Genomic DNA, 24,241 nt, shown 5'->3' with positions numbered 1-24,241 from the left:
CAAGAATCCCACAGTGTTCCCTGGGGACTCTAACATAAGGGATGCTCTAGGAAACCTGATGAAGGGGGAACACTAAGAACTCTGATCTACGGAGGGGACTCTGATGTGAACACTGTGTAAAGGGGAACTTTGATGTAAGGGGTGCTCTGAGAACCCTGATTTACCTTAGTGTACTCACTCAGAGGCAGGAGAGAGAAGGGGGAGGGGGGAGACTGCAGAGGCACATTGCGGGCGGTATTAACCCTTTATCGGCTGCTAGCGGGGGTTAATACCGCACCGCTATCGGGCAAATCCCACGGCAATTCCGACGGTATAGCGCCGCCATTTTTAGCGGCGCTATACCGCCAAAGCGCCTCCCTCCCCAGTGTGAAAGGGGCCTAAATCTTTATACCCTGTAAGGTTTGCCACCTTTGTTCCATTGGGGAGATTTATCTTCACTTCCTGTCCCATAACCAAAACAGGAAGTGAGAAGAAATCCCTGTAAATTAGGGGAATTCTTTTGGCCCCCCAGGTCACTAGAACTAGTGTCCGGATTGGAAGATTTGCCCTCTACTACTTTTCTGGGGACAACCCAAACTTTGGGATTTTCTTTTACTTTCAATGATAATGGTGAACAGGATGAATAGAGAGCGTAAATCTTTCTAATGGGGACGCAGACAGCAATAAAAAGCCCATAGGTGTTCTAATCCATCTCAACTCTGTCCAAAAAAGTTAAAAACTTAAAAAAAGTTTTGCCTTTGCATGGAAAAATCAGGTCATCACCTGGCTCTGCTATCTGGCAGGTCTGCGTAAATATTAGGGCTGTCTGGGCCAATCACAAATCATTTGGTATTTGAAGCATCTCCAATATATATAATTCAACAGCGCATGTAGCGGTTTGCCTAGAATTAAGCTTTAATGTCTCCCCGTGGCTCCCATACTCTACGTCGGCCTTATAAATGAGAACAACTGCAGCAAGGAACACGAGATTAATATGTCTGATTCTGCTGCTGGTTTATAAATCTGGCAGAAATGTGTACAAAAGTCCTAGAATTGACCATAGGGATCGGAGAACGCAGGAGCGTAAAGTCTGAGCGTGAACTTCATTGCCAACCCCAGTACAACATGTGTTCACATTACGTCAGTCCAATTATATTCCTGGAACTGTATTCGGAGTCTGCTTTTTCAATTTATCAATACCCAGACATATTCTCCTAGGTACAATGAAATGAAAATATCATTCATAGATCAAGTCTTATTTGTGGACGTCTTTTAAAGTAGGTAGAACAAAAAAAAAATTCCCATGATACTCAGCTACACTGCAGAGTGCATGGGCATCATGGGAAATGTAGTTCTAAAACATCTGGGGTGCCAAGGTTTGCCATCACTGGCCTACCCACTTAAAGACCAGGTGTCAGGGAACCAACAGCAGAAGAGAGGCTCTAGGACCCAGCATCCCTACCAGCACTTATGGCAGGTGAAGGACTTTAGGACCCTATATAAGGAAGTCTGCCAGTGGCTTTAGTTGCTGGTTGATCTTCCGCTCCTCCAGTGCGTTATCTCTGTGATATTCCTGTTCCTGTGTCTCCGGTTACCAACCGGCTTGTCCTTGACCTGTCTACTGTTTGCTTCCTGTGTTCGACCTTGGCTATCCACCAGACCACGTCTGCTCTGCTACCCACCCAGCTCGTGACTTAAGCTTCCTTCTGACCACGCTCCTGTCTCAGCATTATCTGAATCCTGTAACACCTTACGGGCACCACCTGTCTGCTGACTCTACGCTAGTACACCAGCTGTACTCTGGAAGCTCCGGGATACAGTCCAGCAGGTGACCCGTGCTACTTTGGGCCTGACCTCTTCTGTTTCCACCATCAGGGGGGTCTGGAACTTAGCTGCAAGGGAAGCTTGGCCTCTAGCACCAGGTACGTGACACCAGGCCTTTTCTGGCACTTTTTGTTTAAAAAATTCCCAGGGATGCCAAAGCCCTCAAGCTGGGTCTTACTCCCCCAGGAACAAGAGCTCTCTATGTTCTGCACTCCTGCTAGAGCTACACGATTAATCGTAAAGGAATCAGATTGCGATTCTCCCCCCCCCCCCCCTCGCGATCTAAAAGGGGTTGTAAAGGTTTGTCTTTTATTTTCTAAATTGGTTCCTTTAAGCTAGTGCATTGTTGGTTCACTTACCTTTTCCTTTGATTTCCCTTCTAAATGTTTTTTTTCTTTGTTTGAATTTCTGAATGAATGAGTGATGGAAAGTCATTTAGAACACCTTACTTAGGAGGAACAGGAAGTGAGAAATTCAGATAAAGAAAAAAAAACATTTAGAAGGGAAATTGAAGGAAAAGGTAAGTGAACCAACAATGCACTAGCTTAAAGCGGAGTTCCGGCCACAATTTCACTTTTTAAATATAAATACCCCTGTAATACACAAGCTTAATGTATTCTAGTAAAGTTAGTCTGTAAACCAAGGTCCATTTTGTTAGAGCATTTGTTACAGCATTTAGACACTTTATAAAATAGAAATTGACTGGGGCCATCTTAAGTGTGGGCATCATGAAGCCAGACTGTATGACTTCCTGGATTTCAGCCTTGCAGATCTCGAACATGCTCAGTGCTGCACAAGCAGTGTCAGATCAGGTTTCAGCACCTGTGCTGTCCAAGTCACATGATTCTTTGAGACTGGGGAGTGCAGACTCCTGGAAAGTTACACCCACTACATTCCCAGGAGTCTGTGCGGTGTAGGTTAGGAAGCATTAAGCACCTAGGTGCAGGAAGTGGGAAGATTAAGTATTCTGCCTAGCAACAACACTTTGAAGGCATCTAAAAAAAAAAAAAAAATTCGTAAAGGACTAATGATTTTTTTTTAAAACTACTGATGTAATGTTATATTTATGGGTGGAACTCCACTTTAAAGGAACCTATTTAGAAAATAAAAAACAAACCTTTAACTCATTTTCCCTGTTCTATGCAGAGTTCTCTGCTGACAGCTGACAGCTGTCTAAAAGATCCAAGGCAGCCTGCCAAGTTTATGACAACATTGCTTAGACAGAGATAAAGAGATACATTGTAACACTGTCCTTTTAGATCAAAGTAAGCAACTTCGGTCTGTAAATGAGGGAAGTTTAACCACTTAGAGACTAAACCTTTTTCTGACACTTGTTGGTTACAAGTTAAAATCAGAAATTTTTGCTAGAAAATTACTTAGAACCCCCAAAAATTATATATTTAAGTTTTAGCAGAGACCCTAGAGAATACAATGGTGGTTGTTGCAATATTTTATGTCACACTGTATTTGCGCAGCGGTCTTTCAAACGCATTTTTTGGGGGAAATAATTGAATGAATTAATAAAAAAAAAATACACAGTAAAGTTAGCCCAATTTTTTTGTATAATGTAAAAGATGTTACGCCGTGAGAATCGTAATCTTTATTTTAAGCAAAAAAATTGTGATTCTCATTTTGGCCAGAATCATGCAGCTCTGCACTCCTGCCTATTAATACCTGCCTCAGCCCTCTGCTGGTCACCTGCCATATTGACCAGTGATTGGCTGGGGAATTATTACCATGCAGGTGGAGGTCATATTCTCCCATCCAATATGTCCTAGGGTCCCCTGGGAGACAGGGGGAAGTAATTAAGTTCATACCTTCAGAGCCCAGAGCAGACCTAACTAACCAAATAATGTCTGATTACAGGGAGGCCAAAAATGAAATTTAACAAAACATTTGCTATATAGGGTGCTACACTTCATACCCCATATGTGCTTCACTGATCCAAGTTCTTTTGATACGCCAAAAACCAACATGCACCTCTTTAAATAACTTCAGACCAGGCTCAGAACAGTTGATTCAACATTACAGTCCATGACAGTCCTTGCTGGCTGCCCAGGCATACCTCTACAAATTAGTCCGTTGAGTTGAGTTGAGAGTTATCTTAATATAGCGCTGTCTTACCACGAAGGGTCCCGACGCGCATAGCAGAGTTCCTGGGAAAAGAGGACCCAGGAACCAGAAGCATCACAGAGCGGAGGAAAGGGTGGAAGAGAGGCTACGTAGGGAAGGCTTGCGTGAAAATCCAACTCTTCAGTAACCCGCGGAAGACCAGAATAGTGCAGCAGGACGAAAAGCCCCGAACCCAGCTTTCCCCTAGATTTATACCACTGGTGGGTAGGTCGGATCCAAAAGCCCTTGACCTGCAGCACACATTAACTCTCTCTTCCCTCTGGGCCGGGCCAGCTACTTACCGTACCTAAACCAGCATAATGGTAGGCAACCTGCCTACAGATAATATTTGTGTGCCCAATCACAGTGCAATATTCATTTGCTTAATCTGGTGTGTCAGGAAGGCTGAGGTTGTTTGAGGAGTCGAGGCAAAATAACAGAGAACCCAATCTAGCAAGCGGCTCCTGCGGAGGTAGCGCTACACAGACTACAGTATTTTTAAGTCACTTACCCTCGGGGTACTTGTAGGTGTGTGTGATGTCCTCCCGGGTATCTTTCCCCACCGCCTTTGTGCTGATCTTCTGTCCCACTTGCGCCGTGTTCAGTGTTTGTCTGACGGTGCCATCCTTTTGTGTTACGTAATAAATAACGTCTGCGTTTACTTCAGCAAACACAAATGGGACATCGAACTTAAGCCCAAGGTCACCCTCTTTAACAGCAAAGACAGGAGCAGGACCGCAGCAATAAATGTCTACAAGAGATCACAATAACACATCTATAAAAACAGCAGTGAACTTACAAAAAGTCAATATACTGCTAGTCCTTCTGCTTTCCGTGTGGTATCCCATTAAACATCCAAAAGGGTAAAGTTCAGCCCATGTAGGACTTTCATGGTCAACATTAACCTCATGACATCTGGCCTACCAAAGGTTCAAAATCTTGGCCATGTACTCAAGCCTGTTGCTACAGGACAGGCAAAACAAACAATTGCTTGGGGCCCCGAGCTGGCCTGGGGCCCCCAACTTCCCCTTCCCAGGCTATAGCGTGGCCGAGCTCCTCTTCCTTCCTCCTGGAGTCCTGTCAGTCCGGCCGGGTACCGCACGTGGTACAGGAGATTCAGTTTCCTGTTCCCGGCCGGACTGACAGGAAGTACACACTGAGTGCTCACTTCCTTTCAGTCCAGCCAGGAACACAGGAAACTGAATCTTCTGTACCGCATGGGGCCCGGCCCAGCCCGGGCACTATCTGATTGGGAACTGGGGACCCATAATGATAGAACACCTGACTGACAGGAGGAAGAGGAGCTCGGCCACGCTACAGCGACAGCCTACAGGGAAGAAGGGGAGGTGAGAATAGAAAAACATAGGGACTAGGGAGGGGGAGTAAGAACATGGGTGTAAAAATTTGTGTAGAGCTAATGTAGGCTTTGCGTGCGGGGGGGGGGGGTGCTTGGGGCCCCCATTTTGCTTGGGGCCCCCAAATTCCTTCAAACGGCCCTGCATGTACTGCATGTTCAAGTGAGAAAAGGGTCGATAGGAGATACAGAAGATTTTAAAATGGGCCAATGCTCCCACCTGGCAATATGTCTCGGAATACTTCAGGAAGAGTAGGAGTTCTTGGCCAAGTCTAAGATGGACTAGTTGGCACACGGCCCTATCAAGAAACAGTAGGACACAAAGAATAGCACTTGTCCAAAGTAAAAAGCAAGGTGCTGGATACAGATTTTTAATGGGCCAATCAGGTTATCGCTGGGCACGCTAGATCTGATTTGGTGGCACTCAAAAGGCAGACTTGAAAATTAGGGGAACATTCAGAGTTGTGAATCCATATATACAGTCGAATGCCAAACAAATATCCAAAATTTTTAATAAAAAAAATACTGGTTCATAGCAGATCAACCAACACATTCCACGGGCCAAAGAGATTCCACTTTCATCAGGGCTATAAAACAAATGCAAATATAATAATATATTTAGATTTTCTTTGGAGCCCTGATGAAAAGGGAGCCTGTAGGCAGGGGCAGTCTACTTTCTCCGACATTGCAGAGTGAGAGGAAGTCAAGAGGAGCATGGTTCTTCTATGGCAGTGGCCCTTTGCTTACCTTTATCTAGCCCTTGGGGCACTATTTCACCAACCAATACCAATGATGGGGCACTATTCCCCGTACTGACCCCATCAATGAGGCGCTCTTCTTCCATTGATACAAACAACAGGGCACTCTTCTTCTATTGATACCAACATTGGGGCACTAACCTTCCATTGATGACAATATGGCACTATTCTTCCATTGATACCAAAAAAATGGGGCACTATTCTTCCCATGATACTAACAATGGTTCTTCTATGGCAGTGGCCCTTTGCTTACCTTTATCTGGCCCTTGGGGCACCATTTCACCAACCAATACCAATGATGGGGCACTATTCCCCGTACTGACCCCATCAATGAGGCACTCTTCTTCCATTGATACCAATAACAGTGCACGATTCTTCCATTGATACCAACAACAGGGAACTCTTCTTCCATTGATACCAACAACGGGGCACTATTCTTCCATTGATGACAACAATATGGCACTATTCTTCCATTGATACCAAAAAAATGGGGCACTATTCTTCCCATGATACCAACAACGGGGCACTATTCTTCCATTGCTACCAACAACAGGGCACTATTCTTCCATTGATACCAACAACGGGGCACTACTCTTCCATTGATACCAAAAAAATCGGGCACTATTTCTCCCATTAAAACCAATGATGGGTCACTGATGTTGAGGCATTTTCAGCTCCCATTGGCCACAGCCTGGCCTCCCTAAAGCCTGAAGAACAGTAAACTGATTCTTTGCTTAGAAACTTTGGAGACCCCTGCTCTATGGTTTCCTGGGTCACTGGGAAGCTATCTGGTTTGATGCTGCCATCCCATGTGACCCCGATGGCCATATTGGATCAGCAGAGCCTATTTAGGATCCTGGCTTGGCACGTATTTTGTTTGTGGGTAATGTAGGATCAGGTCACCTATCTGTCAAGGATAGTATTAGCAGAATGGAGAGGTCTCAGACAAGTAGGGAAAGAGCAGGAACAAGCTAACCTCCCTGGAAACCTCACTGTTTTGGCACAGACCGGCTAGGCCCAAATCCATCCCTCGAGATACTGTCCGCTGCAACATACCGTGAGTGCGTCTTGTCAGGTTGACTTCCCGCTGGGTAGTTGTACTGGTTTGAACTACATGCACAATACAGTTCTGTTACTACATCTGGACTCTGAATTTTTACCACACTGCACCTCCCCACAAGCCTATTTGGCCCCTAAAACACATTGGATTATGAACCAGTCATTAAAACTTTGGACATTTGTTTAGTACTCTTATTGGACAGATTTAATAGGCTAGAACTTGTGACATATAATCACGAGGAGGGAACCAGATGAGAAGACTAAACCTCACCTGCGCTCTTTTCTTGTGGAGTTGGATCTACCACCTGCCATCCGTTGTATGCTTCTCCAAGATCTGGACGGGTCATCCAAGCTTCAACCCAACAGTGGTAGTTCCTGCAACGTGAGGGAGATGAAAGGGACATTGTTGCCAACCTACCAGATTGAAATTTACTGGCACGACACCCAAAATTTACTGGTGCAATTTACTGGTGCAGCCACGTTTTTACTGGCATTTCACAAAAGATACCAAATTACATTTTTAGGTGCAAATTTCAGTATTTAGGCTACAAACAAGTACAATAGGCAAATAGCAATGTGATTTACGGTACATATTAAGGTAAAAAAACATATTTTTGTTATTTTCGATATAATAAGGGCAAATTATTTAGTCACATCACCCCCTGCCTCCATCCCCAACTGCCACCAACACCCCCTGCCTTCACCCCCCCTCTGCGGTGCCACAATCTCCCCCTGCCTCCAATCTCCCCCTGTCTCCAATCTCCATCTGCCACCAATCTCCATCTGCCTCCAATCTCCATCTGCCTCCAATCTCCATCTGCCTCCAATCTCCATCTGCCTCCAATCACCCCCTGCCTCCAATCTCCCCCTGCCTCCAGTCTCCATCTGCCTCCAATCACCCCCTGCCTCCAATCTCCCTCTGCCTCCAAACTCCATCTACCTCCAATCTCCATCTACCTCCAATCTCCCCCTGCCTCCAATCTCCATCTGCCTCCAATCACCCCCTGCCTTCATCCCCCTCTGCGGTGCCACTAACACCCCCTGCCTCCAATCTCCCTCTGCCTCCAAACTCCATCTACCTCCAATCTCCCCCTGCCTCCAATCTCCATCTGCCTCCAATCACCCCCTGCCTCCAATCACCCCCTGCCTCCAATCACCCCCTGCCTTCATCCCCCTCTGCGGTGCCACTAACACCCCCTGCCTCCAATCACCCCCTGCCTCCAATCACCCCCTGCCTCCATCCCCCACCCTCTGCGGTGCCACCATCCCCCTCTGCGGTGCCGCTAACACCCCCTGCCTCCATCCCCCTCTGCGGTTCCACCGCAGCCACCATCACCCCCTGCCTCCAATCTCCATGCGCAGTTCCAAGCCGAACCGATCTCAGCTATTTTTACTGGCACATTTCCGCAACCACGGACATTTACAAACGGGGGAAAAAAGTGCCCGTTTTTACGAACTGTCCGTAAATACAGACGGTTGGCAACTCTGGAAAGGGCATCAAAGGTGTTTTCAATTCTTAAAAAGTGCTGACTTTATTCCAAGAAACTAAACAGCACACAAAGTCAGGAAGTAAGCTACACAACTAGGATACTGTATCACGTGGCGATCAATCACATGCAACTGATGCATTGTGTGGTCATGCGATATCGATCGCCACGACTTGCAACATGCTATTTGTGTACCTTACTCCACAGGGTGCAATTTGTTCCGTCTGATTAGAGGTTCCATCCTGATTACATGCTACTCCTGGTAATTGATCATTAGTGACTTTAGTAGCACGATTGAGCCATTAAAATCTCCTTTTCCGCGACAGCCTAATGAGGTGACTCCTGTGTAACTTAGCCCTAATTCTAAAATGTTCTTACCAGATCATGTCTTTTTGGTCCTTCTGTTTATTCCCTTGGTAGTCTAGATACTGTTCAATCAACAAATTGCTGTTTGTATCATGGGCAGAGTAATAGTTGGTGATAACGCGACATGGGATGCCCAGGCACCTAAGGACTGAGACAAGAAAATGCAACATAAACCATCAAGGATACTCAAAATGGGATCTATAATGCCCCTTGTACACGGGCATCATAACTTATGCCGCGTACACACGCTCGTTTTTTGTGATGAAAAAAAAACGTAATTTTTTCTCACGAAAAAAAAACAAAGTTTTTCAAACTTCATTTTAACCACTTCCATACCAGGCACTTACGCACCTTCCCGCCCAAGCCGATTTTCAGCTTTCAGCACTGTCGCACTTTGAATGGCAATTGCGCGGTCATGCTACACTGTACCCAAACAAAATTGGCGTCCTTTTTTCCCCACAAATAGAGCTTTCTTTTGGTGGTATTTGATCACCTCTGCGATTTTTTTTTTTTGCGCAACAACTAAAAAAAGACTGAAAATGTTGAAAAAAAATTAAGTTTTTATTTTTTTGTGTAAATTTTTTTGTAAATAAGTAAGTTTTCTCTTTCAATTACGGGCACTGATATGGCGACACTGATGGGCACCGATGAGATGGCACTGATGGACATCGATGAGGTAGTACTGACGGGCACAGATGAGGTGGCACTGATTGGCGGCGCTGGTATGCGGCACTGATGGGCACACATAGGCGGCACTGATGGGCACACATAGGCGGCACTGATGGGCACACATAGGCGACACTGATGGGCACACATAGGCGACACTGATGGGCAGCACTGGGCACTCATAGGCAGCACAGATGGGCACTCATGGGGGCGTGGATCATTTAAATGAGGCGCGTTCCCGCGCCGAACGTACTGCGCATGCTCCGTCGGGAAAATTTCCCGACGTGCATTGCGGTAAATGACGTCGCAAGGACGTCATTTGCTTCGACGTGAACTTAAATGTCGTCCAGCGCCATTCACGATCCACTTACGCAAACAACGTCAATTTAGAAAAACGCGACGCGGGAACGACGTCCATACTTACCATTGGCTGCGCCTCCTAATAGCAGGAGCAGCCTTACGACGAAAGCGACGAACGCAAACGACGTAAAACACGACCGCCGGGCGCGCGTACGTTTGTGAATCGGCGCGAGTATGCAATTTGCATACTCTACGCTGACAACTACGGGAACGCCATCTAGCGGCCAGCGTCAGAATGCAGCCTAAGATACGACGGCATAAGAGCCTTATGCCAGTCATATCTTAGGCTACAGTCGGCGTATCGAGCTTTCTGAATACAGAAAGTCGATACGCCGGCGCTACTTAGCAATTACGCTGCGTATCTATGGATACGCAGGCGTAATTGCTTCCTGAATCTACCCCAATGTTTTTACCCGGCTGGGTAATAAAGAGCACAGCAAAGAGCACCTGTCGTAGACATTCCTTTACTTCTATCAAATGCAATACGCATCATTCACCCCTAGGAATTCAGGGGAGCCATGAGGTAAATGTGCCGCCCGAAACAACCAGCAGCTCCTCCGGGGGTAGTGCTACAAATGCATCAAGCTTTATTGACTTATTTCTCTCAACATACCTGAACAGGCCACTGCAGCAAAGACCCAGCACTGCCCATATCGCACTGGCTGGCATCCGTACTTCTTCCAGCGCCGCATGACATCCACACTGCCAATCCATGAGTTGGGATTGATACCATCATTGTAAATGTTGTCCCAGCGACCATACAGGACTCCGCCGTCATCATTACAATTCACCTGTAGGATCATGAGCAAATCTTAGAAGGTGTCACCATGCTAGGCGTTTGTCCTATAAGAGCTACAACATAATGAGATCCTATTATGAGAGCCAGTGGATTATAATTCTCCAAGAATTTTATGTTGATTGTAACAGCTAACTGAAGCCCAACCTACAGTCCCTGGCTTCCCTATAAGCAACCGGTTTCCCCTGCGTCTCCTCCTGCCAGCCAGCGTTTTGGCCAAATCGGGAAACGGGTCTCAAACCCACTTCCTGATTGGTCAGGAGGAGAATCAGTGTGACAATAGCGAATATTCATTTGCTAGTGTCACACAATTGGGTGGGCTCAGAGCGCACCCCGAGCCCACCCTATTTTGAAGCCCATTAGAGCCTCTGTGCTTAAAAAAAAAAAAGCCTATTGGAATGCATGGTCAAGCATGTAGATTAGGGGCCAGATGCATGGATAGGGGGGGGGGGGGGCGGTGCCCGTGCACTCCTTATTAGGAGATGACAATCATATATATATATATATATATATATATATATATATATATATATATATATATATATATATATAAAAATATAAGTATAAATAAGAAAAAAAAAGTTAAATATATATATATATATATATAATTTTTTTTATGGTCTATGGTTTCATATGTATGACATGCAATGTAAAATGTCACAATTATAGTATGTAAAAGTAGCACACTTAAAATATAAAAATATACCAAATCTTCTCTTTACAAAATATCTGATACTCACCATTGCACTGACGACACGACTGATGTAAACTGGATTATTCCTCCGGGAACAGTCCTTGATGGGGTCTTTCTGGTACCTGGGGTTGGAGTCTAACAATGTGAAACAGATTTCCAGGATTCCATCTTCAAACTGGAGAAAAAAATAAAAATTCCTTCCATTAACAATAAAAGTTAATAGCACCCTGAATGCATTATATATGGCAAGATCAGGGCAGGCACAGCAGAACCTATGCAAGTGTGCCTTTATTCTGAAACTGCAGTTACCCTTTAAAGAGAACCAGTCACAATTGGGTTTATACCATAGGCGTCCGCAGAATTTTTTCAGGGGGGGGTGGGGCATCATTTTAAGGTTACCCATGCTCCGCCCCCTTTTAAAAATGTCGTGCAGAATCCCAGCGTGTGCTATGTTCAGGGTGCAGATTCCAAGCGTATGCTATGTACAGGGTGCAGAATCCAAGCGTGTGCTATACCAGTATGCATACCCAATCCCCCCACAGAGCTCTCTTCCCCCCACAGAAGAGAATTGCCTAGAACTCAGTGGCAGGTCAGGCTCCTGTTGATGCACGCTGCAGGCTTGAGGGGCTGTGGATAACCCGCCCTTCCTCTGTGGTATATGCAGAGCTGGGAGAGCAGGAAGAGTTTTGTGTGTGCTGACTCCTGATGCTAGAGACCAGTGCTGTCTTAACATCAGATAATGAAAAGCCCTGCCGGCTGCCGCCCACATTGCAATCTTCCTTCCTGTGCTGGGTGCTGGTACATGGAGAGCGTTCCAGCACCCGACACTCTGCGCTCTGGTGATCAGGGTGTACGTGCCTGGGCACAACCTGTGCGCACGCCTATGGCGGACACCTTGCTGATCCCTGATTCCGGGGGGGGGGGGGCGCTTGCCCCCCTAGCCCCTACCTGTGGACATCCATGGTTTATACAATTATTTGTTCTCATAGCTGTACAAGCTTACGTATGACCCTACTTCACCCACCGTACTCTTTGAAGATAGGAGACAGTGTGCAAGGTTCAGAATCTTTAGGTGACCTCTGACCCCCTGATTATCTCAGCAATAGCGGCTTCCATTTCAGTCTGGACAGATTCCTTTTAAACTGCACTTTGTATCCATTATATTAAAATAAACTTTCTGCAGCAGCCCATTGTAGCAAAATATAATTTTACTTAATTGAACGCATAACCATATTTTATAACATTTCACCAGTCCTCTCTTTGCCCTTCCTCTCTACTACATCCTCCTCTATTACAGACTTCAGATTATCCATGTGTTTGCCACTGTCTATGACGACTATGGCTGTTTTTCAGTGACCTTCTCAAGCTAATGGACCCCACCACATGGCTTTTCTCCGTAGGCCTCAATGGAGAAGCCGTCTCCCTGCAGCCTAATCCAAAGTCTGTAGTAAAGGATATAGAAGGGTTAAAATAAGATATTCTTTATTTACAAGATATATATACAAGTGTACTTCTATTAAATACAAAATACAGTAATTTTTCTTTCATTTTTATAGAATGCACAAGGGTAGGAATCTCAGTCAGGTTTTTTATTGCAGTGGGTGGCCCTGTTGGAAGATTTCCTTTGACTTCCTGTCCCAAGACACCCAGTGCATTGCCGAGAGCGGAACTTCCTGTTTTCTTTCTCTGAAATCCTTTCATGTATTGTTCTGGAGAATCCACTAGGGGCTAGTTACTGCGACAGTATAATTTGCCCCCCAGTAGTTAAACATCGTGAGTTCCTTGTTCTAAAGCAATATCTTGCTTTTTAATTAGACTGAAACTCTACCCTGCATGACTCTATGGATGAGATTGTAATGTTTAAAGTGAATCTGTGAGAACAGATATTGGACCTGCCGCTGCTGACTTGCTATTAAAAGATATATGTTTGCAGGCTGTCGTCCTGATCCTGGCCTCACTAACTAGTGCATGCCTGATCTGAACAAGTATGCAGGATGGATGCGGCCCTTTGCATGCCCTTAACCGGCCCATGGGGAATTATTCCTCCCACTGACGCTAATGACCGAGCACTATTCCTCCCACCGACGCTAATGATCGAGCACTATTCCTCCCACCGATGCCAATGATCGAGCACTATTCCACCCACCGATGCCAATGATCGCGCACTATTCCTCCCACTGACGCTAATGATCGAGCACTATTCCACCCACCGATGCCAATGATCGCGCACTATTCCTCCCACTGACGCTAATGATCGAGCACTATTCCTCCCACTGATGCTAATGATCGAGCACTATTCCTCCCACTGATGCCAATGATCGAGCACTATTCCTCCCACCGACGCTAATGATCGAGCACTATTCCTCCCATCGATGCCAATGATCGAGCACTATTCCTCCCATCGATGCCAATGATCGAGCACTATTCCTCCCACCGATGCCAATGATCGAGCACTATTCCTCCCATCGATGCCAATGATCGAGCACTATTCCTCCCACCGATGCCAATGATCGAGCACTATTCCTCCCACCGATGCCAATGATCGAACACTATTCCTCCCACCGATGCCAATGATCGAGCACTATTCCCCCCACCGATGCCAATGATCGAGCACTATTCCTCCCACTGATCGAGCACTATTCCTCCCACTGATGCTAATGATTGAGCACTATTCCTCCCACCAACGCTAATGATTGAGCACTATTCCTCCCACTGATGCCAATGATCGAGCACTATTCCTCCCACCGATGCCAATGATCGAGCACTATTCCTCCCACCGATGCTAATGATCAAGCACTATTCCTCCCACCGATGCCAATGATCGAGCACTATTCCTCCCACTGATGCTAATGATCGAGCACTATTCCTCCCACTGATGCCAATGATCGAGCACTATTCCTCCCACTGATGCCAATGATCGAGCACTATTCCTCCCACTGATGCCAATGATCGAGCACTATTCCTCCCACCGATGCTAATGATCGAGCACTATTCCTCCCACTGATGCTAATGATCGAGCACTATTCCTCCCACCGATGCCAATGATCGAGCACTATTCCTCCCACTGACGCTAATGATCGAGCACTATTCCTCCCACTGATGCTAATGATCGAGCACTATTCCTCCCACTGATGCCAATGATCGAGCACTATTCCTCCCACCGATGCCAATGATCGAGCACTATTCCTCCCACCGATGCCAATGATCGAGCACTATTCCTCCCACTGATGCTAATTATCGAGCACTATTCCTCCCACCGATTCCAATGATCAAGCACTATTCCTCCCACCGATGCCAATGATCGAGCACTATTCCTCCCACCGATGCTAATAATCGAGCACTATTCCTCCCACTGATGCTAATGATCAAGCACCATTTCATCCAGTGACACTATTTCATCCACTATTCCTCCTACTGACTCCAACAATGGAGCACAATTTCAACCAGTGACATCATAATGGAGCACTATTCCTCCCATTTACTCAATTTTGGAGCACTATTCTTCTCATTGGCACCAACAAGTCATGGGGTACAATTTCTTCCATTGATACCAATGATGGGATGCCATTACTTCTACTGATACCAACAATGAGGCACTATTCTTTCTGCAGACACCAATGGTGAGGCAATGTGCCGACACCAAGATGTGCACTATTACTACGGACACCAACGGTGGCACTATTCCTACTACTGACACCAAGGGTGGGACATTTTTCTTTCTAATGCCCCGTACACACCATCACTTTATGTGATGAAAAAAAACAACATTTTCTGTGAAGTAAAAAACGACGTTTTTGAAACATCAATTTTCAAAGACGAAGTTGCCTACACACCATCGTTTTTCTCACAATGTTCTAGCAAAGCGAGGTTACGTTCTCACCACTTTTTCCATTGAAGCTCGCTTCTGGGCATGCGCGGGTGTAAAAACGTCTTTTAAAACGACGTTTTTTGCTACACACGGTCAATTTCTGTGAAGTAAAAAACTACGTTTTGAAAAACGACACATAAAATTGAAGCATGCTTCAATTTTTTTTGGTCGTTTTTTACAAGATATAAAACAACGTTTTCCCCCACACACGGTCATTTAAAGTGACGTTTTTAAAAACGTCGTTTTTTTTCATCACATAAAGTGATGGTGTGTACGGGGCATTAGAGTCTCTATAAAGTCTCACTAGAGCGCAAAATCTGAGGCTGCTGACATCACATCAAACATGGCAACGCCCAGCAGAAAAGGGTCTTCTGGTGGTATAAACCCAGGAGGCTTTTACAGGTAAAAAAGGTAAAAAATATGCCTAAAAGAAGGAAATGTATGGGGATTCACAGGGGTATTTCTCGATAGATATGCAACAAAATTGTATGGGAATGTACATGAACCCTGACTTCTTCCTCCCTCCTCGTGATGATTTTGAGAACGTGACCCCCCCCCCCCCCTCCTTCGTTCCTTCTTTTTTTTATTGTCCCTTTATGTATGTTTGTACCTATTGGTCTTAGCCCATGTTGGGCATTAATAAAAATTATATTTGAAAAAAAAAAAAAAGGGAATGTGCTTCTTTTAGTCTAGGATGGCAAAGGGCACTCATCTGTTGCTCCCTCCTCCCTAACCTTATCCCGTCCGTACTATAGCCGAAAGACGGCTACAGCGTGGGCTCACATTGAGCACTGCCTCATCAGGGCCCATCAGTGCAGCCTCATCAGTGTACATCAATAAAAGAGAAAAATTCGTTATTTAGAAAATTGTATAACAGAATCTCAAAATTGTGGTCTTTGTTTACCAAAAAATAAAAAAAGAGTGGTGAATAAATACCACCAAAAGAAATCTCTATCTGTCCCAAAAAAAAAAAAAAAAAGAAGGAAAAATGTTGTTTGAGTACAGCGTTGCATGACCGCGCAATTGTCATTCACAGTGCAACAGCTCTGAAATCTAAAAATTGGTCTGGTCAGGAAGGGGGTGAAAGTGCCGGTAAGCAAGCGGATAATGATCTGGTGCCAGGGTCTTTTTAAAAAACAAGTCTGCTATGGCTGCTCCCCTTTGTATGTACTCACAGGTTCTCTTCAAACCAACACACTGAACTGTGTGTATCTCTTATGCCGCGTACACACGATAATTTTTCGGTATGAAAAAAAACAAAGTTTTTAAAAACGTAATTTAAAATGATCGTGTGTGGGCTTCACATTGTTTTTCGGCTTCTGAAAAACGACAAAAAAAAACTCGAACATGCTGCATTTTTTTAAGTCGTTTTTAAAATGTATTTTTTTGTGTTAAAAATGATCGTGTGTGGGCTAAAACGACATTTTAAACCCACGCATGCCCAGAAGCGAGTTATGAGACGGGAGCGCTCGTTCTGGTAAAACTACCGTTCATAATGGAGTAAGCACATTCATCACGCTGTAACATAAAAAAAAGCGCAAATCGTCTTTTACTAACACGGAATCAGCTAAAAGCAGCCCAATGGCGAATAGAACTTCCCCTTCAGAGTGCCGTCGTACGTGTTGTACGTCACCGCGCTTTGTTCATCATTTTTCAAAAACGATGGTGTGTGGGCAACATCGTTTTTAATGATGAAGTTGGATAAGCGTCGTTTTTTGGACATGCTGAAAGACAAAGTTTTTTTTTTCATGCCGAAAAATGATCGTGTGTACGCGGCATAAAGGTTTGTCAAACTTTTGCAATATTCCCACAATTTTCCAAGAAGCGATATGCTGTGCATTGCAACCGATAATCACTACAGAAAGTAGCTGTAAGTCTTTGCGAATTTACAGGAAAGCAAACATTCTGGAATTCTGTACACAAGTTGGTACATGTGCTTTTTCTTCATTGAGACGTGAACCATCTCCTTGTTTACACAGCTTGAACACTCAGCAGCTTAAGAGGTCCAAGTCTGACAGCTTCTCTTATGCAATCCCATAATGTAAGGAAATGTGTACAGTTATAAAGGTGAAAAGGAGGTGATGAACAATGAATGTAGACACCTGATCTGGTGACCTGTGGGGACTTCCTGTCACTTTAGAAGAATTTCCTCACTTCCTATTCTGTCTCTGTGACAGGAAATTAAAAGAAATCTCTCCAATGGGATACAAGCACACACGAAATGACTGGACTGTAATCATTCTCCATCCAAAAAATGACTGGACTGTAATCATGCTCTATCAAAAAAAAAAAAAAAAAAGGCTTTAGATACTTTAAAAAAAGACTGCTATTGTTGACTTTTAAAAATGCTGAGACGCTTGTGTTCTGTTCCAGAGGTGGACTGATCATTCGGGCATGCCCATGCCACTAGGGGGCCCCCATCAGGGTTGCCAACCTCAGTAAAACCAGGGACAGTATGTAAAAATCTGTGTTTAAAAAAAAATCCCAAGATTATAGCTGCCCCGCCTCTCCAGTACCTTTTCAGTGTGTGTGTGTGTGTGTGTGTATTTTGTGTGTATGCAGGCATCTACTGGCCATAGGGACTACAGGGAGTTTCCTGGTGGGCCGATGGCTCAGTGGGCCGGTTTCAGTGACAGCCTGTCAAAGAAACGGCTGCGCAGCTCGCCCTCCACTTCATGCAGTGATGTTAGAAGGATGAGAAAAATCCAGAGGAGAATAAGTGAAATAATAAAAGAGGTGAGTGAGGACTCCTTATGTTATGCTACTTATGTTTTTTTTTGCACAATTGCGCATAGTTTATAGAATGTTTTTGTGCTGGTTTGCAAACTTAAAGTGGGCCGGTCTGGATAAAGTCCAGCTCTTTGTGTATGTATACTGTGTGTGTGTGTGTGTGTGTGTGTGTGTGTGTATTCTGTGTGTATGTATACATACCTCCCAACTTTCTGAGATGGGAATGAGGGACACCTATCAGCAAAAGTATGTAGGCATAGGACACACCCCTTGCCACGCCCCCTTATAGGAGAATTGTACAAAAAATAAGATTGGTTAAACCCATAAGTGCTTTTTTTTACCACTACTATTTCTTTATATTGGCTTTTGGAATTTACAAATGCAGCAGTTTAGAAATCAGATGAAAGGTTTAGCGCGGGAAAAACTTTTTTATAGATAAAAAGTGCATTTTATATACATCTATATAGATCAGACCAAAATGAGGGACAAATGAGGAGAATGAGGGACAGAGGGACATTGCTCCAAATCAGGGACAGTCCATCGAAATCAGGGACAGTTGGGAGGTATGTGTATACTGTGTGTGTGTATATACTGTGTGTATGTGTGTGTATACTGTGTGTGTGTGTGTATACTGTGTGTGTGTATACTGTGTGTATGTATACTGTATGTGTGTATGTGTATTCTGTGTGTATGTATACTGTGTGAGTATACATACACACAGAATACACATACACACACAGTATACATACACACAGAATACACATACACACACAGTATACATACACACAGAATACACATACACACACACAGTATACATACACACAGAATACACATACACACACAGTATACATACACACAGAATACACATACACACACAGTATACATACACACAGAATACACATACACACACAGTATACATACACACAGAATACACATACACACACAGTATACATACACACAGAATACACATACAGTGTGAATACTGTGTATGTATACTGTATGTGTGTGTGTGTGTGTGTGTGTGTGTATACTGTGTATGTATACTGTATGTATGTGTGTGTATACTGTGTATGTGTGTGTATACTGTGTGTGTGTGTGTATACTGTGTGTGTGTGTGTATACTGTGTGTGTGTGTGTATACACTGTGTATGTATACTGTATGTGTGTATGTGTATTCTGTGTGTATGTATACTGTGTGAGTATACATACACACAGAATACACATACACACACAGTATACATACACACAGAATACACATACACACACAGTATACATACACACAGAATACACATACACACACAGTATACATACACAGTATACATACACACAACACACATACACACACAGTATACATACACACAGAATACACATACAGTGTGTGTATACTGTGTATGTATACTGTATGTGTGTATACTGTGTATGTATACTGTATGTATGTGTGTGTGTGTATACGGTGTGGCCCCATAATCTATTGCCTGGGGGCCCCATAATCTCCTATTGCCCGGGGGGGGGCATGAGTTGTCAGTCCGCCCCTGTTCTGTTCTTGTACTTTATGGGCCACTGATGAGGAATTCTGACCTTTCTCTATTCATTGGCTGCATGCTTGCTCGGGGTCTGAGACTCAAAACTAAAAAAAAAAAAAATATATATATATATTTTTTTTTTTGGGTGGGGGGCACGGCCAGTACCAGGTGATCCTGTGCAGGCAGAAGCACATAATTTGCGATCTGCATTCGTTTTTTGGTTTTGTTAGGAATATGTTGACACCAGTAGCAGATGGCACACCAAGTAATTTTTGAGTATGGGGAAACACGCTTGGAGCGCGGGTTTTTTCGCACCGCTGTGACCGATCCCTTACAGTAGTCATGTTAGTGGAATATTTATTCTTATGGGTTAATAAGTTACTAAACTCTGATAATGGTACTTTGCACTGTGTAAAAAGTCAGCACTCCCTCACTGAGATGAATAGGCTTTATTTCATTGTTATTTTTCCTGTTCCCCTGAGTAATGTGATGACTCCTTTTATCCAAAACCTTTTATGGCATTAAGCATAGTTGTCTCTTTATGGCGTGACACCAACGTCTGAGTGTTCCTGATGAGCTTCAGCACTGCGAGGTGTCCTGAGAAGATCTGAACACAGGAGGATAGGCAGAGGAGGGATTGGCCAGTCTGCGCTGGCGAGATAAGGAACGTCGGAAGGGGTACAACTGTCACTAGAAGGGCGCGAGTCCTACAGTCTCCTACTACACTACAGCTAAGAATAGGGAGTTTGAAAGAAAATCTCCAGACATATTTACACTTTAGAGTGGGGAAACACTAGTACAACTTTCATGTTTTAATTGCCGTCTCTGCTAGGTCCTCCTCTCTGTCCTGGCGACCCTTGTTATGCCTGGTGCACACAATCGGATTTTCTGCTGACAAAGCGTAGGACTTTTGTTCCGAAGGGCGTTGGCCGTGAACTTGTCTTGCATACAAAGCGCAAAGAATTGTCAGCCAACAAACACAAAACTACGTGGTTTTTCAGCTCTTTAGCGCCACCATAGGTGTGCACACAGGGTGTGCCCAGGCACACCCTAATCACCCTGTGCAGCACAGATTCCCCCTACTGCCCTGGCTCCCCCCCCCCGCTGCTGGCTTCCCTCCTCTCCTCTCCCAGCGGCTGATGCTGCGGGATGTTTTAGGATGAATGGGGGAAGGGCAGGGGTCAAGTCCTGGGGAAAGAAGTAGGGGAACTCCCACCCAAGATCCACTCCCCCACCAAAAAAAAAAAATGTATATGCTCATATGCATATTAACTAAACTTCATGTTTTTTTTTTTTTTTTCGATCCACTTTAAGCAAGTTCTTTCTAAATCCCACGATAACTCGCGGCAGACCTCCGTAATGTCTCCTGGGAACAATGACAAAAGTTCCCAGGAGACTTTGCGGCATCGAGGAAGTGACGGAAAACCCGCACACTACCCGATGAATCCATATACAGGAAGCGGCCAGTAACATAAAGGATTACTAAGGTTCGCCTGCCCCTGACAGTGACTTGAGCTGGGCATCGCCACTTAGTGAAGGATTGGCTCGGGCGGCTCGGCTGCTCTAGTCCTGCAAAGGGAACTGCGTTCCTGCTGTAAAAAAACTGCAGGAACTCCGTTCCCACGCGTTCCCGCAGGACTTGAGCCCTGGGGAAGGGGGTCGGTAAATATGTAATTTACTGACCCCTTCCCTTTCTGAATAAACATAGTGAGCGATCAGTAGTGTGTGTTTGAGACTTGGGGTGCACACCCTAATGCAATAGGCTGCTCACCCCAATGAGCGCCACCCTTTGGGCAAATTCTGCTAACGTTTAGTTATGGTGAGCATTGTATCTGAGCATGCGTGTTTGTACTTTGGAGTTTTGCCCGAGGGACTTCTGTACACACGATCGGATAATCCATCAACACACATTTGTCGGCGGACAGTTTTAAAGCGCGCTATCCCACATTTGTTGGCGGAAAATCCGGCAACAATTGTCTGATGGAGCGTACAAACGGTCGGATCTTCCGAAAACAGCCTTTCATCACACAATTCCCGTTGGATAATCTCATTGGGCCAGATTCACGTAGAATTGCGGCGGCGTAACGAGCCATGGTAAAGTATGGCCGTCGTTCCCGCTTTGAATTGAAAAAAAAAATTTCGGCGTAAGTACGTTACGCACGTCGCCATTCACAAACACGTCGGGGCGCCGTAATTTCGCGCAAAGCACGTCGGGAAAATTGCGAACGGAGCATGCGCAGAACGTTCGGCGCGGGAGCGCGCCTAATTTATATGGTACACACCCATTTGAATTAGGCAGGCTTGCGCCAGACGTGTTTACGATACACCGCCGCAAGTTTACAGGTAAGTGCTTTGTGAATCAAGCACTTACGCTGAAAACTTGCGGCGGTGTAACGTAAACGGGATACGTTACGCCGCCGCAGTTCTACGAGAATCTGGCCCTTGGCCTTTAAAACAGTAGTGGTGGGGAAATCCACTGAACAAGTGGTAGGGATATCTTCCCATGGAGGTGTATTCCAGTGACAATTTCCAAAGGTTGGCTTTCTCCTGGCTTTGGGATGGTTTTCACTGATTTCCTGTCATATCACCACAACAGGAAGTGGAGGAAATCTCCCCAAAGGGGCAAACACTGCAATCCAAGAACTGACAAGGTTCTAAACCTTTCTCATTCTATCACAATTTTTTGTTGCCAGAATCCTGCTTTAAAAAAAACAATGACCCGGATTCAAGAAGCAATTGCGCCTGTGTAACCATAGTTACGCAGCGCAATTGCTTAGTTGCCCCGGCGTAACGAATGCTCCTGATTCAGGAACCTCGTTACGCCGACTGCAGCCTAAGATCTGCGCGGCATAAGGCTCTTATGCCCGCATATCTTAGGCTGCATTCTTGCGATGGCCGCTAGGTGGCGTCCCCGTTGTGCTCAGCGTATAGTTTGCAAATTGCATACTAACGCCGATTCACAACGTTGCGCGAGCCCTGCGTACGCAGTTTACGTCGTTTCCGTACGGCGTTTTTCGCGTAAGGCTGCTATTAGCAGGGGCAGCTAATGTTACGTATACCCGTCGTTCCCGCGTCGCGAAATTTCAAATTTACGTAGTTTGCGTAAGTGATTCGTGAATGGCGCTGGACGCCATTCACGTTCACTTTGAAGCAAATGACGTCCTTGCGACGTCATTTGCCGCAATGCACGTCGGGAAAGTTTCCCGACGGAGCATGCGCTTTACGATCGGCGCGGGAACGCGCCTAATTTAAATGATTCCCGCCCCCTACGGGATCATTTAAATTGCGAACGCTTACGCTGGGCATTTTGCCGGCGCGCCCACGCAATTTACGAAGCTACTGCTCCGTGAATCAAGGGCAGCGCAGTAAATTTGCGGGGGCCTTCGTAAAAAAAGCGCAAATCTACCTGAATCCAGCCCAAGGATTTGTCTTTTCCCGGAAGCCCATTTACGAAAAAAAAAAAAAACATAATGCAACATAAAGAAAAGCATCCCAGGAATGTACCTGTCCGAAGTTCCAAGGAACAGGGTCAATAGAGTCTTTGGTGCCTTGGAAGACGATCCCATACTGACACTGAATATATTCCATGCGTTCCTCTTCATGCTCTAGATATACGGAGTCCTCTAAGAAATGGAGATAGAATTACACCGAATGAAGGACCCTGGCACAATTCCTATTACAGTGACCTTAACATAAATGTCAAACAAATCAGCATGCTTAAAATAAATTGAATGGGAATTTGTGGGAGCGAAGAACAGCTGGGAGAATAATATCACGGGAGAGCACATGTAGGCAATACAGATGTTAGCGGCTTGTGAAACACAACATTTTTTTGTATGACTTACAAAGCAATAAAATAAAAATTTCATAAAAAAAAATAAAAAACATATTGAAAAATAGCACAAAGCACACAGTTGGAAATATCACTGTTATTAGTTTCTGAATTTCATAAATCGTAAATGGGGACACAAAACCGATTTCCCACTTAGATGCCAAAATTGTTTTTGGTTTCCTGTGTACCTGGTTAGGACTAAAAAATTATAAAAATGAACGGCACGGGGCTGCCCTCCTGTTGTAATTTGGTTTCTGCTTTATTGTGCTATAATTGGGAGTATCATTCAAGCAGGCCTTAGATGATGCCTTCCAATTTCCTCTAGCCACGGGTTGAATATGTAAATCAGCTAGATACGCCTATTCACGAACGTACGCCGGGCCGTCGCAGTACAGATATGCCGTTTACGTAAGGCTTTTTCCAGCGTAAAGTTACCCCTGCTATATGAGGCGTAGCCAATGTTAAAGTGGAGGTTCACCCAAAAAATAAATTTTTAACATTACATTCAGCCGAGTTGTCCTAATGACAATCGGCTGTTTTTTTATTTATTTTTCCCGAACATACCTTATTTTCACCGCCGCTTCCGGGTATGTCTTCTGCGGGACTGGGCGTTCCTATCTGATTGACAGGCTTCCGACCGTCGCATACTGCGCCTCACGAGTTGCCGAAAGAAGCCGAACGTCGGTGCGCAGGCACGGTATAGAGCCGCACCGACGTTCGGCTTCTTTCGGCAACTCGTGACGCGTAGTATGCGACGGTCGGAGAGACAAAAAAAAACAGCCAATTGTCATTAGGACAACTCGGCTGAATGTAATGTTAAAAATGTATTTTTG

General features: G+C 44.9%; 1 protein-coding gene across 1 annotated transcript in view; it reads right to left on the bottom strand.

The window, feature by feature from the left end:
- Positions 1 to 24,241, bottom strand: part of TGM2 (transglutaminase 2) — an 80,216-nt gene that overhangs the window by 26,984 nt on the left and 28,991 nt on the right. The window contains exons 4-9 of the mRNA XM_040330564.1: positions 23,081 to 23,199; positions 11,502 to 11,630; positions 10,579 to 10,756; positions 8,952 to 9,087; positions 7,358 to 7,461; positions 4,427 to 4,666 (exon numbers count right to left, since the gene is read on the bottom strand). Coding sequence (XP_040186498.1) covers positions 4,427 to 4,666; positions 7,358 to 7,461; positions 8,952 to 9,087; positions 10,579 to 10,756; positions 11,502 to 11,630; positions 23,081 to 23,199 — 906 coding nt within the window. The remainder of the gene's footprint in view (positions 1 to 4,426; positions 4,667 to 7,357; positions 7,462 to 8,951; positions 9,088 to 10,578; positions 10,757 to 11,501; positions 11,631 to 23,080; positions 23,200 to 24,241) is intronic.

This window comes from Rana temporaria, chromosome 12 (genome assembly GCF_905171775.1).
Source record: "Rana temporaria chromosome 12, aRanTem1.1, whole genome shotgun sequence".
Lineage (NCBI taxonomy): Eukaryota > Metazoa > Chordata > Amphibia > Anura > Ranidae > Rana > Rana temporaria.
The sequence above is the reverse complement of the archived record's forward strand: the minus strand, read 5'-3'. Positions and strand labels throughout refer to the sequence as shown.